The 12954-nt window shown below is 57.8% G+C and overlaps 1 protein-coding gene across 1 annotated transcript in view; it reads right to left on the reverse strand.

Annotated features, from left to right (window-relative positions):
• Window positions 1-12954, reverse strand: part of LOC139999866 (histone-lysine N-methyltransferase SETD1A-like) — a 37448-nt gene that overhangs the window by 11653 nt on the left and 12841 nt on the right. The window contains exons 6-11 of the mRNA XM_072029494.1: window positions 12041-12103; window positions 10396-10555; window positions 5407-5667; window positions 5182-5326; window positions 2604-2703; window positions 959-1204 (exon numbers count right to left, since the gene is read on the reverse strand). Of these exons, the coding sequence (XP_071885595.1) occupies window positions 959-1204; window positions 2604-2703; window positions 5182-5326; window positions 5407-5667; window positions 10396-10555; window positions 12041-12103 (975 nt within the window). The remainder of the gene's footprint in view (window positions 1-958; window positions 1205-2603; window positions 2704-5181; window positions 5327-5406; window positions 5668-10395; window positions 10556-12040; window positions 12104-12954) is intronic.

The following is a 12954-nucleotide window of genomic DNA, read 5'->3' on the forward strand; positions in this document are numbered from 1 at the left end:
CGCTGTGGGGAGAAAAAGGGAGAGAGGGTGAGTTTGGGGGGGGTTGGGGGGGTTTGGGGGGGCTTGGGGAAGATTGGGGTGTTTTTGGGGGGCTTTAAGGGATTTTGGGGGGGACTTGGGGGGTTTGGGGGTGATTTGAGGGGGTTTTGGGGGTATTTTGGGGGGGGGTTGGGTTGCTTGAACAAGTTTTGGGGGGTTTGGAGGAGTTTTGGTGGTCTAAAAGGGTTTTTGGGGTGTTCTGAGAGGATTTGGGGGGGTTTCGGAGGGCTTTGGGGATGTTTTAAGGGTTTTTGGGGGTGTTTTGGGGTGTTTTAGGGAGGTCTGGGGAGTTTTAAAGAGTTCTTGGGGTGTTTAAAGGGGATTTGGGGTGTTTTGAGGGGATTTGGGGGGGTTTCGGGGGCTTTGGGATGTTTTAAGGGTTTTTGGGGTGTTTTAGGGAGGTCTGGGGGAGTTTAAAATAGGTTTTGGGGTGTTTAAAGGGTTTTTGGGAGGTGTTTTAGGGGGGTTTGGGGAGTTTTAAAGAGATCTTGGGGTGTTTTAAGGGGATTTGGGGGGTTTTGGGGGCCTTTGAGGGGGTTTCAGGGGGCTTTGAGGATGTTTTAGGGGTTTTTGGGGGTGTTTTGGGGTGTTTTAGGGAGGTTTGGGGAGTTTTAAAGAGATCTTGGGGTGTTTTGGGGTGTTTTGGGGGGGTTGGGGGAGTTTTAAATTGGGGTGTTTTGGGGGGGTTTTAAAAGAGTTTCGGTTGTTTTAAAGGTTTTTTTGGAGGTGTTTTAGGGTGTTTTAGGGGGGTTGGAGGAGTTTAAAGCACTTTTGGGGTGTTTTAGGGGGGTTTTGGGTTGTTTAAAGGGTTTTGGGAGGTGTTTTAGGGTGTTTTAGGGAGTTTTCAATAGGTTTTGGGGTGTTTTGGGGTGTTTTTGGGGGGTTGGGGCAGTTTTAAATAGATTTTGGGGTGTTTTACGGGAAGTCTTGGGGTGTTTTAGGGTTTTTTCGGGGCCACTGGTTCGGGAGTGGGCGGCCGGGGGGCGCGGGGGGTTCCTCGCGGCACTGTCTGGAGGAGGAGGAGGAGGAAGAGGAGGAAGAGGAGGAGGAGGAGGAGGCGGAAGAGGAGGAGGAGGAGGAGGAGGAGCGGCTGCTGCCCCCCCCGCTCTCCTCCGAACCCTCGTAGAGGGAGAATTTGGACGAGGCCTCGCTGGCGGGCTGGAATCTTGGAGGGGCACGGGCCCAACCCCCCCGGCCCTGAAAAATCCAAAAAATCCCGGCCCTAAATCCCCCCCTGTCCTTGTCACCGTGTTCCCAAATCCAACCGCACCCCAGTAGGTCAAATCTTGCCCCAAAATCAGAAATACTCGCCCAAAATCCCAAATATTCCCCCCAAAATCACAAATACTTGCCCCAAATCACAAATATTCCCTCCCAAATCACAAATATTCCCCCCCAAAATCACAAATATGCCCCCCAAAATCCCACAAATATTCCCCCGGAAATTCCCAAATACTCACCCAAAATCCCAAATATTCCCCCAAAATCCCAAAGACTCGCCCCAAAACCCCAAATACGCCCCCCAAAATCACAAATACTCACCCAAAAATCCCAAATACGCCCCCCAAAACGCCCCCCAAATACGCCCCCCAAAACCCCAAATACTCCCCCAAAACCCCAAATACGCCCCCCAAAACCCTAATACACCCCCCAAAACCCAAATACTCTCCCCCTAAATCTCAAACACTCCCCAAAATCCCAAATAAACCCCCCAAATCCCAAATATTCCCCCAAACCCCAAACACCCCCCACATACCAAACACCTTCCAATACCACAAATGTCCCCAAAACCCCCAAAATCCCCCAAACACCCTGAAACACCCAACCCCCCCAAAACCCCCCAACATCCCCCCAAAACCCTATAACCCCCCCAAAACCCCTATAAACCCCAGAACAAATCCCCCCATTTTCTCAGAAAAATCCAAATTCCCAAAATTCTCCAATCCAAATGACTCAATTCTCCAAACTCCAAACCCCAAACCCCATAAATCCTCCAAAACCCCCAATCCCCCAAACCCCATAAGCCCCCCAAACCTCCCCAAACCCCCAAACCCCCCCAAACCCCAAAGCACCCCCAAACCCCCCCCAAACCCCAAATCCCCCAATTCCCTCAAAAACCTCAAATCCCCCCAAAACTCCCCAAACCAAAAATCCCCCCAAAACCCGAAATGCCCTCAAATCTCCCCAAAACCCCAAACCTCCCAAAACTCCATAACCCCCCCAAACCCCATAACTCCCCCAATTCCCCCCAAAACCCCAAATCCCTCCAAAACTCCCCCAAACCCCATAATCCCTCCAATTCCTCCATCAAAACTCCCCCCAAAACCCCTAACTCCCCCAGTCCCCAAACCCCCCAAATCCCCCAAAAAACCCCAACTCCCTACCCTCCGAGGCCTCCTCCCCGTCCCCGCTGTCCCTCGCCGCCCCCTCCTCCACCGGCCGCCGCCGCCGCCCGCCGCCCTCCTCCTCCTCCTGGGAGGGGGCCCAAAAAATTGGGGCCGAAATATCCGGGGGGTCCCCGAACGATTTTTGGGGGGTTTTGGGGTTTTTTTCGGGGGTTTTACTCGCGCCTGGGAGGAGGAGTCTTCGGAGGCTTCCGCCCTCGCTGTCCAGGCGGAAGAGTTTGCGGCGTTTTGGGGGGGCTTCGGGCGGGGGGCACCGGGGCTAGGGGGGCTCGTTGCGGGGGGGGGGATAAAAAGGGTTAAAAGGGGGTTTGGGGTTTTTTGGGGGGGGGTTGGGGTTTTTTGGGGGGCGAATGGGGCTTTTTTGGGGGGTTTTAGGGGTTTTTGGAGGGGTTTGGGGGGTAAGGGGGAATTTGGGGGGTTTTGGGGGGCTCTTTGTCGGGGGGCAAAAAAGGGTTAAAAGGGGGTTGGGTTTTTTTTTGGGGGGGGTTGGGTTTTTTGGGGGGGTTTGGGGCATTTTTGAGGGGTTTGGGGGGTGATGGGTGGGTTGGGGGGGTTTGGGAGGGTTTTGGGGGGGCCAGGGGGGGCTCTTTGTCGGGGGGGGGGGATAAAAAGGGTTAAAAGGGGGTTTGGGTTTTTTTTGGGGGGGGGTTGTCCGGGGTCGAAATAGGGTAAGGGAGGAATTGGGGGCTTATGGGGTGGGTTGGGGGGTTTTGGGGGGTTCAGGGGGTTTTTGGGGGGGCCAGGGAGGGGCTTCTTGGGGACACAAAAGGGTTAGGAGGGGTTTGGGGTTTTTTTGGGGGGGGGTTGGGGTTTTTTGGGGGGGGTTAAAGGTAGGATTAAGGGGCCCAGGGGGGGATTTGGGGGGTAAAGGGGGATTTGGGGGGGTTTCAGGGGTTTTGGGGGGCAAAAGGGGGATTTGGGGTTTTTTGGGGGGTTTGGTTTTTTTGGGGGGGTTGGAAAGGGGTTGGGGTTTTTTTAGGGGGGTTTAGGGGGGATTTGGGGGGGTAAGGGGGATTTGGGGGGGGTTTGGGGGGATTTGGGAAGGTTTTGGGGGCCTGGGGGGGGCAAAATGGGTCTGGGGGGGGATTTGGGGTTTTGGGGTTTTTGTAGGATTTTTTGGGGGGGGTCCTCACCGTCCTCGTCCTCCTCGGGGGGCGTGGGGGGCGCGGCGGGGCCGTTTGCCCCCTCCCCCAGCCCCCGAGGGCTCTTTCCGTTTCACCTGGGGGGTACAACGGGATTTGGGGACCCCCCCACCCCAAAAAAGACCCCAATGGGGCCTGGGGGCTGATCCCAAAGGAAGAGGGGGCCCAAATGTGTCCTGAACCCCAAAACCCCCCCCCAACCCCTAAATCCCCCCCCCCAAGAATCCAAATCCCCCCCAAACCCCATAACCCCCCCCAAATGGGGACTTACCTTAAAGTGAAGCCCCCCAAAAACCCCAAATTCCCCTTCTCTCACCCTATAACCACCCCCTAATGCTCAATCTTACCTTAAAGATGAGGCCCCCCCAGGACCCCAAAACCTCCCCATTTTCACCCCAAATCCCCTTATCACCCCATAACCCCCCCATTTGGGACTTTCCCTTCCCAAACCAGCCCCCCAGGACCCCAAAACCCCCCATTTTCACCCCATAACCCCCCCAAATGTGAACCCCCCAACCTCAAACTAAGCCCCCCAGGACCCCAAAGACCCCCGATAACCCCCCAAAACCCCCCTTATCACCCCATAACCCCCCCATATCCCACCCCATAAACCCCCTTATCACCCCATAACCCCCCCAAGAACCAACCCCCACCTTAAAGACGAAGCCCCCCAGGACCCCAAAACCCCCATAACCACCCCATAACCCCCCCAAACCACCCCAAGACCCCAAATGGGACCTTCCCTTCCAAAATCAGCCCCCCAGGACCCCAAATCCCCCCTCCCACCCCATTACCCCCCCAAATAGGATCTTACCTTAAAAACTTAACTCCAACCCCAAATCCCCCCCAGAACCCCCACCCCACAACCCCCCCATTTCCACCCCAAACGCCCCCCCACCCCATAACCCCCCCAATTTTCCCTTCCAAAATCAGCCCCCCAACCCCCAAATCCCCCCCATTCTCCCCCCAAACCCCCCCCATTCCCACCCCAAATCCCATTCTCACCCCATAACCCCCCCAAATCGCCCCTTCCCTTCCAAAATCAGCCCTCCAGGACCCCAAATCTCCCCATTCTCCCCCAAATCTCTATTTCACCCCAAAACCCCCCATTCACCCCAAACCCCCCCCAATCCCCATTCCACCCCAAATCCCCTATTCCCCCCCAACCCCCTGATCCCGCCCCAATCCCCCATTCCCCCCGAACCCCCCCTATGACCCCAAATCCCCCCATTCTCCCCCAAAACTCCCCCATTTTCACCCCAAAACCCCCCATTTTCACCCCATAACCCCCCCAATCCCCCTTATTCCCCCCCAAACCCCCCCCATTCCCCCCCAAACCCCCCCTATGACCCCTAAATCCCCCCATTCTCCCCCAAAACTCCCCCATTTTCACCCCATAACCCCCCCAATCCCCTTATTTCCACCCCAAATCCCCTTATCCCCCCCCTGACCCCCAATCCCCCCCAACCCCCCCCATTCCCCCCATTCTACTCCCCCCCAAACCCCCCCATTCTCCCCCAACCCCCCCCCATTCCCCCCCCCAAACCCCCCCCCATGACCCCAAAACCCCCCCAACCCCCCCCCCGCCCCCATACCTTGAACGATGGCAGCCTCAACGCCCCCCTCAGCCCCGCGCCCCCCCCCGGGCGCCAACCCCACCAGGGAGAGCAGCGCCGGGGGCTCCTTCGGCCTCGCCCTCTCCTTCTCCTCCTCCTTCTGCCTCGCCGCCGTCTGGAAGGGCTGGGGGGGCCCAAGTCCGGAACTATCCTCCAGACCCTCCCCAATAAATTTTGGGACCCGGGGCTCCGGGGAAGACCCTCCTTGACTTGCTCCTCTTTGCGCTCCCACCAGGCGTCGAGGCGCGGAAGGCGACGTTCTCCACCATCTTGCTTGAGGTCGCGCTGCATGGTGGCCTTCATCTCCTGCACCAGCTCCAGGACCCCCTCCACCGGCCCCCCCGCGGGGTAAAAAGGTCCAGGACCCCCCCCCGGGTAAAGGGTTTGAGGGGGGGTCCCCAAAATTCCACCTCCCCCCCCAAAATTGGTTTGGGGGTAAGGGGAAGGGGAGGAGGAGGAGGGGGAGGGGGAGGATGAGGAGGGTGAGGGAGGGGAGGGGGGGGTCGGTGCCCGGGGGGGCGTTCTTCGCCGTGGGGTAAGGGGGGGCGAAGGGGGGTAATGGGGAGGGGGGGGGCAAATGGAGAAGGGGCGGCGAATTTGGCCGAGCCCCCCCCGCGGCTGAGGGGCGGAGGCGGTTGAGGAGGGGGAGGAAGAGGAGGAGGAGGAGGAGGGGGGGGGCGGGGCTCCCCCGCCCCCCCAGCGCCCCCAAACGGCCCAGGAGTTCGTAAAGGGCCGGGGGGGGCCCCAGCCCCAAAATCCCCCAAAGGGCGGGGGCGAAATCGGGTCGGTGGCGCCCCCCCCTCCGGCCAGGGGAGGGCCACGGCCATGAGGGGCTGGGGGGGAAATTTGGGGGGGGGAGGAGGGGGCTCGGGGGGGCGGGAGAGAAGGGGGAGGGGGTAAGGGGGGAGCCCCGGAGGGGGCGGGGGGGGTAGGGGCGAAACGGGGTTCCGGAGGACAGGGGGGTGGGGGGGGGCGGGGGGGGGGGGGGTCGTCGTCCTTCGTCCTCCGAAATTTCCATGTCCTCGCCCGAGGAGGGCTGAGAGGCCTGGGGGGCAAAGGGGGCAAAAAAAATAAAAAAGGGGCTCAAAGGGGGGTTATACAGGATATGGGGACAGCCCCCCCAAAGGTTTTCGCCCCACAATATGCAGAGCCCCCCCCCCATCCAGTCCCAAAATAATCCCCCCAATTTGGCCCCCCCATACCATGACCCCCCCCTAAATCCCCTCTATAAGTGCACCCCCATACCCATAACCCCCCAAAAAAACCCTTTATGACCCCCCCATACCCATAACCCCCCCAAAATCCCCTATAAGACCCCCCAAAACCCCCTTTATGCCCCCCCATAACCAAGACCCCCCCCAAAACCCCTCTAAGGCCCCCCCATACCCATAACCCCCCCCAAATCCCCTTTTTGCCCCCCCCATACCCATAACTCCCCCCAAAAAAAACCTTTATGACCCCCCCCAATACCAAGACCCCCCCCAAACCCCTCTAAGGGCTCCTCCATACCAAGACCCCCCAATCCCCCAAAGACCCCCCCCAAATCCCTCGATTCCCCCATAAGACCCCCCCAAAAAACCCTCTATCATACCCATAACCCCCCCAAATCCCTCTATTACACCCCCCCCAAAACCCCCCCAATACCCATAACCCCCCCCAAAACCCCCAAGACCCCCCAAACCCCCTTTATGCCCCCCCCCCAATACCAAGACCCCCCCAAAACCCCTCTAAGGCCCCCCATACCCATAACCCCCCCAAAATCCCCTTTTTGCCCCCCCCATACCCATAACTCCCCCCAAAAAAAAACCTTTATCACCCCCCCCATAATACCAAGACCCCCCCCAAACCCCTCTAGGTCCATACCCATAACCCCCCCCAAAACCCCCTTTATGACCCCCCCCCATACCCATAACCCCCCCAAAATCCCCTAAGACCCCCCAAAACCCCTATTTTTGCCCCCCATACCCATAACCCCCCCAAATCCCCTCATTTGCCCCCCCATACCCATAACTCCCCCCAAAAAAGTCCATGCCCCCCCCCCAATACCAAGACCCCCCCCAAACCCCTCTAAGGGCCCCCACATACCCATAACCCCCCCCAAAACCCCCTTTATGCCCCCCCAAGCCCCCTTTATGCCCCCCCCATACCCAAGACCCCCCCAAAATCCCCTTTTTGCCCCCCCATACCCATAACTCCCCCCAAAAAAACCTTTATGACCCCCCCCAATACCAAGACCCCCCCCAAACCCCTCTAAGGGCCCCCCCAATACCAAGACCCCCCCAAATCCCCCTAAGACCCCCCTAAAACCCCCTTTATGCCCCCCCAATTACCAAGACCCCCCCAAAAAACCCTCTAAGCCCCCCCATACCCATAACCCCCCAAAAACCCCCTCCATGACCCCCCCCAAAACCCCCCCCATACCCATAACCCCCCCAAATCCCCTCTAAGACCCCCCCAAATCCCTCGATGCCCCCCCATACCAATAGACCCCCCCAAATTCCTAGACCCCCCCATACCCATAACCCCCCCAAACCCCTCTAAGGGCCCCCCCATACCCAAAACCCCCCCAAAATCCCTCAAGACCCCCCCAAATTCCTCTAGGCCCCCCATACCCATAACTCCCCAAATCTCCTAGGTTCCCCAAACCCCAATTGACTCCCCCATTCCACAACCTCCCAAACCTCCTCAACCGCCGTTCACTCACCCTCCTGCCCGTTGGCCCTTGGGCGACTCGGGGGGGCCGTCGCGCAGCGCCTCCCCCCGCAGACATCCTCGAAGCTGGCGGGGGGGGGGGGGGGCGGCGGCGTGCAGGGCCCGGGGCTCCCCTCTCCTCCTCCTCCGCAGGCTCCTAAAATTTGCGGGGGGGCTGCGGAAAGCCCCGGGGGGTCCCAGTGATTTCTTGACCCCCTCCCGAATTTGGGGGGCGCGCCACCCCCCCCTCGTCGTTGTCCTCCTCGGCGGCCAGGAAGGAAAATTTGGAGCGTTGCTCCTTCAGCAAGGCCTCGATTCGGGAGTCCAAACTGCTGTGCTGGGCGAGAAGGGGACGCTTTCGGGGGTGGCCTCGGGGTCGGGGACCCCCCCCGGGGGGTAACGGGGGGGGTAGAGGGGGGGGGAGCAAAGGGGGGGGAGGAGGAGGAGGAGGCCGCTCCCAGAGGAAGGCGGTGGGGGGGAGCCAGGGGGGTCCCCGGGGGGGTCGGGGGCGAAGGAGTTCGGTGGGGGCAGGCGGCGGCGGCGAAGGTTTCGGCGGCCGGGGAGGAGCGCGATTCGGGTTCGGGGGGGGGGTGGTGGGGGGGGGGCGGCTTCGGGGGGGGGCGGGGAAGCCCCCGAATAAGGGTCGGGTTGGGGAGGTGGGGGCGTGGCGGGGATGGAGGAGGAGGAGGAGGAGGTGGTGGAGGAGGAAGAGGAGGAGGAGGAAGAGGAGGAGGAGGGGGGGGGGGGGCGGCGTGGCTTCGTCTTCGGGGGGGTGCGGCGGCGGTGGGAGGAGGAGGAGGAGGAGGAGGAGGAGGAGGAGGAGGAAGGAGGGCGGGCGTCGGCGGAGGCGTGGCGCTGGTAGCGGCCGTAGGGCAGGTAGGGTCAGGCGAAGGGCTGGGGGTGGGGCGAGGGGCGGCGGGGGAAGAAGGGGTCGGATGGGGAAGGGGCGTCGACTGGGGGGGGGGGAGAGGGAAAAAAAAAATAAAAAAATATTAAAAACATAAAAAAAAGGCACAAAAATACATAAATATATAATGATGTGACCATAAATCCCAACGATGTGACCCAAAAACCCATAAAAAAACATAGAAACCCATAAAAACCCATATAAAACCCATAAAAACCCATATAAAACCCCAAAAAAAAACATATAAAACCCAAAAAAAAACCAACTGTGTGGCCCAAAAACCCATAAAAACCCATTAAAAAAAACATAAAAACCCAACAGCGTGGCCCAAAAACCCATAAAAACCCAACTCCGAAACCCAAAACCCAACAGCGTGACCCAAAAACCCATAAAAACCCAATGGCATGACCCAAAAACCCACAAAAAAACATAAAAAAACATAGAAACCCACAAAAACCCATAAAACCCATAAAAAAACCAACAGTGCGGCCCAAAACCCCATAAAAACCCATAAAACCCCGTAAAAACCCAACAGCGCAACCCAAAAACACAGAACAACTGCTACCAAAATCCCAACAATGTGACCCAAAAAACATAAAAACCCAACAACAAAACTCAAAAACCCAACTCCGAAACCCAAAACCCAACGTTATGCAAAAACCCATAAAAACCCAATGGCATGACCCAAAATCCCATAAAAACCCAACAGCAGGGTCAAGTCCACAAAAACCCAACTCCGAAACCCAAAACCCAAAAGTCCACAAAAACCCATAAAAACCCAACAAAACCCAAAAACCCATAAAAACCCAACAGCGAAACCCAAAAACCCATAAAAACCCAACAGTGAAACCCAAAAACCCACAATGTTGCCCCAAAAACCCATAAAAACCCAACAACCCCCAAAAACGCAAAACCCTAGAAATCAAAAACCCATTAAAAACATAAAAAAATAAACCCAAAAAAAAACATATAAAAACCATAAAAACCCACAAGCACAGCCCAAAAACCCAGAAAAAAAACCAGACGCGAACCCAAAAACCCAATAACGCAGCCCAAAAACCCATAAAAACCCACAAAAAACTCAAAAACCCATAGAAGCCCAACTCCGAAAAACCCAAAACCCCACAAACGCCACCCCAAAACCCCAACAACCCAACCTCAAAAACCCCCATATCCCAAAAACCCCCAAACCGCCAAAACCCGACCCCAAAACCAACCCCAAAACCTGACCCCAAAACCTGACCCCAAAACCCACCCCACCAAACCGACCCCAAAACCGGACCCCAAAACCCTAAAACCAACCCCAAACCTGTTCCCAAAACCAACCCCAAAACCCCCAAACCCACCCCAAAACCCCAAAACCCTAAGGGACCCCAAAACCCCAAAAGGAACCCCAAGCCTCCAAAAAACTCCAAAACCCCCAAAGCAACCCCAAAAGGGACCCCAAAACCCCATAAGCGACCCCAAAAGCGACCCCCAAAACCCCAAAAGCAGACCCCAAAATGCGACCCCAAAACCCCAAAAGCGACCCCAAAACGACCCCAAAATGGACCCCAAAACCCCCAAATCGACCCCAAAACCGGCCCCCCCGTTACCGGCCCGTAGGCGCGTGCCGGTGGCGCAGGCGGTGCCGCGGGTGCCGTAGGGGGCGCCGGGGGGCTGGAAGGGGCCGCAGGCGGGGCTCGGGGGTCCCGTTGCCGGGGGTGCTCCCGGAGCCGAGGCGCTGTCGGCGGAGTGACGCCGCCGGGACTCGGGCTGGGGGGGAAAGGGGGTGTTGGGGGGACATCTCTCCGGCAAATGGGGGAGTTGGGGGGGGGGCCCAAAACTGCCAGGGGGGAAATGGGGTGTTGGGGGGGAAATGTCCCCCTGGGGGGCAAAAGGGGGTGTTGGAGGGGGAAAGTACCCCCCAGGGGGAAATGGGGGGTTGGGGGGAGTGGAAATGCCCCCCAGGGGGGAAATGGGGTTGAGGTAGGGGGTAAAAAGGGGATTAGGGGGGTAAAATAGGTATTGGGGGGGGTTAAATACCCCCCGGGGGGCAAATGGCGTTGGGGGGTAAATACCCCCCGGGGGATGTGTAAATTGGGGATTTGGGGGGGATGAATGCCCCCCAGGGGACAAATGGGGTGGGGGGTAAAAGGGCATTGGGGGGTTAATACCCCCGGGGGGTAAATGGGTGTTGGGGGGTAAATACCCCCCCGGGGGACGGGGGGATTGGGGGATAAATACCCCCCGGGGTAAATGGGGGATTGGGGGGGGTAAATACCCCCCAGGGGGGAAATGGGGTGGGGTGGGGGGTAAAAGAGGGGGATTGGGGGGGTTAAATACCCCCCGGGGGGTAAATGGGGGTGTTGGGGGGGGAAATACCCCCCCGGGGGGCAAATACCCCCCAGGGGAGGAAATTGGGGGATTTGGGGGGGGTTAAATGCCCCCCGGGGGGCAAATTGGGGGAATACTAGGGGGGAAATACCCCCCGGGGAGGAAATTGGGGGAGTTGGGGGGGGTTAAATACCCCCCCGGGGGGGGGGCAAATGGGGGATTTGGGGGGGGTTAAATGCCCCCCAAGGGGGGCAAATGGGGGAGTTGGGGGGTCCTAAATACCCCCCAGGAGGGGGATGGTTTTGGGGGGGATATTTCTGGGGGGCAAATGGGGGAGTTGGGGGGGGGCACCATCATGGGGGGCAAATGGGGGGAGTTGGGGGGTGATAAATGCCCCCTGGAGGGGTAAATGGGGGAGTTGGGGGGGGTTAAATGCCCCCCAGGGGGGAAATGGGGGTGTTGGGGGGCAAAAAATGGCCCCCAGGGGGCAAAAGGGGATGTTGGGGGGGTAAATACCCCCCGGGGGGTAAATGGGGGTGTTGGGGGGGGGGGGTTAATACCCCCCGGGGAGCAAATGAGGGAGTTGGGGGGGCAATACCCCCCAGGGGGCAAATGGGGGTGTTGGGGGGGCATGATCCCCCGGGGATGAATGGGGGAGTTATGGGGCCCAAATGCCACCCGGGGGGCAAATGGGGGTGTTTGGGGGGTATAAAGGGGATTGGGGGGGCCCAAAAGGGATCGGGGGTCCAAAGTCTCCCGGGGGGTTAAAATAGGATGGGGGGAGAAATGGGGGCGTTTTGGGGGCCCAAAATCCCCCGGGGGCAGAGACGGGTGGGGGCCCCAACCCGGACCCTATAATTATGGGGGGGCACGGGACCCCAAAAGACCCCAAATCCCAAAAGTTTGGGGGGGGCCCCCCCTTACCGCCTCCGCCTTGTCCCCCTGTCTCCGTCGCCTTGCCCCCGGTGGGGGACGGTTTGGGGCGTGTAGGACCCATTGACAATCAGCTCGTAGTACTTCATCCCTGCTGCCCTATAAGGGAATTGGAGGGTTTTGGGGTTAAAAACCCGAAAAAAGAACATTTGGGAGCTTACCGGAACAAAAACCCTAAAAAAATGAGCATTTAGGGTCAGAAAACCCTAAAAAAAGGAGCAATAGGACCCATTGACAATCAGCTCGTAGTACTTCATCCGCTGCTGCCCTATAAGGGAATTGGAGGGTTTTGGGGTTAAAAACCCGAAAAAAGGAGCATTTGGGAGCTTACGGGAACAAAAACCCTAAAAAAATGAGCATTTGGGGTCAGAAAACCCTAAAAAAGGAGCAATAGGACCCGTTGACAATCAGCTCGTAGTACTTCATCCGCTGCTGCCCTATAAGGGAATTGTAGGGTTTTGGGGTTAAAAATCCTAAAAAAAGAACATTTCGGATGTTAAGGGCACAAAAACCCTAAAAAAAAATGAGCATTTAGGAGTTTAGGGTCAGAAAACCCTAAAAAAGGAGCATTTAGCCCTGTTAATGATGAGCTCGTAGTACTTTATCTGCTGCTGCCCTATAGGGGAATTGTAGGGTTTTGGGGTCAAAAACCTGAAAAAAGGAACATTTGGGAGCTTACGGGAACAAAAACCCTAAAAAAATGAGCATTTCTGATGTTAAAAGCGCAAAAATCCTATAAAAGGAGCAATAGGACCCGGTGACAATCAGCTCGTAGTACTTCATCCGCTGCTGCCCTATAAGGGAATTGTAGGGTTTTGGGGTTTAAAACCCGAAAAAAGGAGCATTTGGGGAGCTTACGGGAACAAAAACCCTAAAAAAATGAGCATTTAGGGTCAGAAAACCCT

Source organism: Anas platyrhynchos, chromosome 30 (genome assembly GCF_047663525.1).
Source record: "Anas platyrhynchos isolate ZD024472 breed Pekin duck chromosome 30, IASCAAS_PekinDuck_T2T, whole genome shotgun sequence".
Taxonomy (NCBI): Eukaryota; Metazoa; Chordata; class Aves; order Anseriformes; family Anatidae; genus Anas; species Anas platyrhynchos.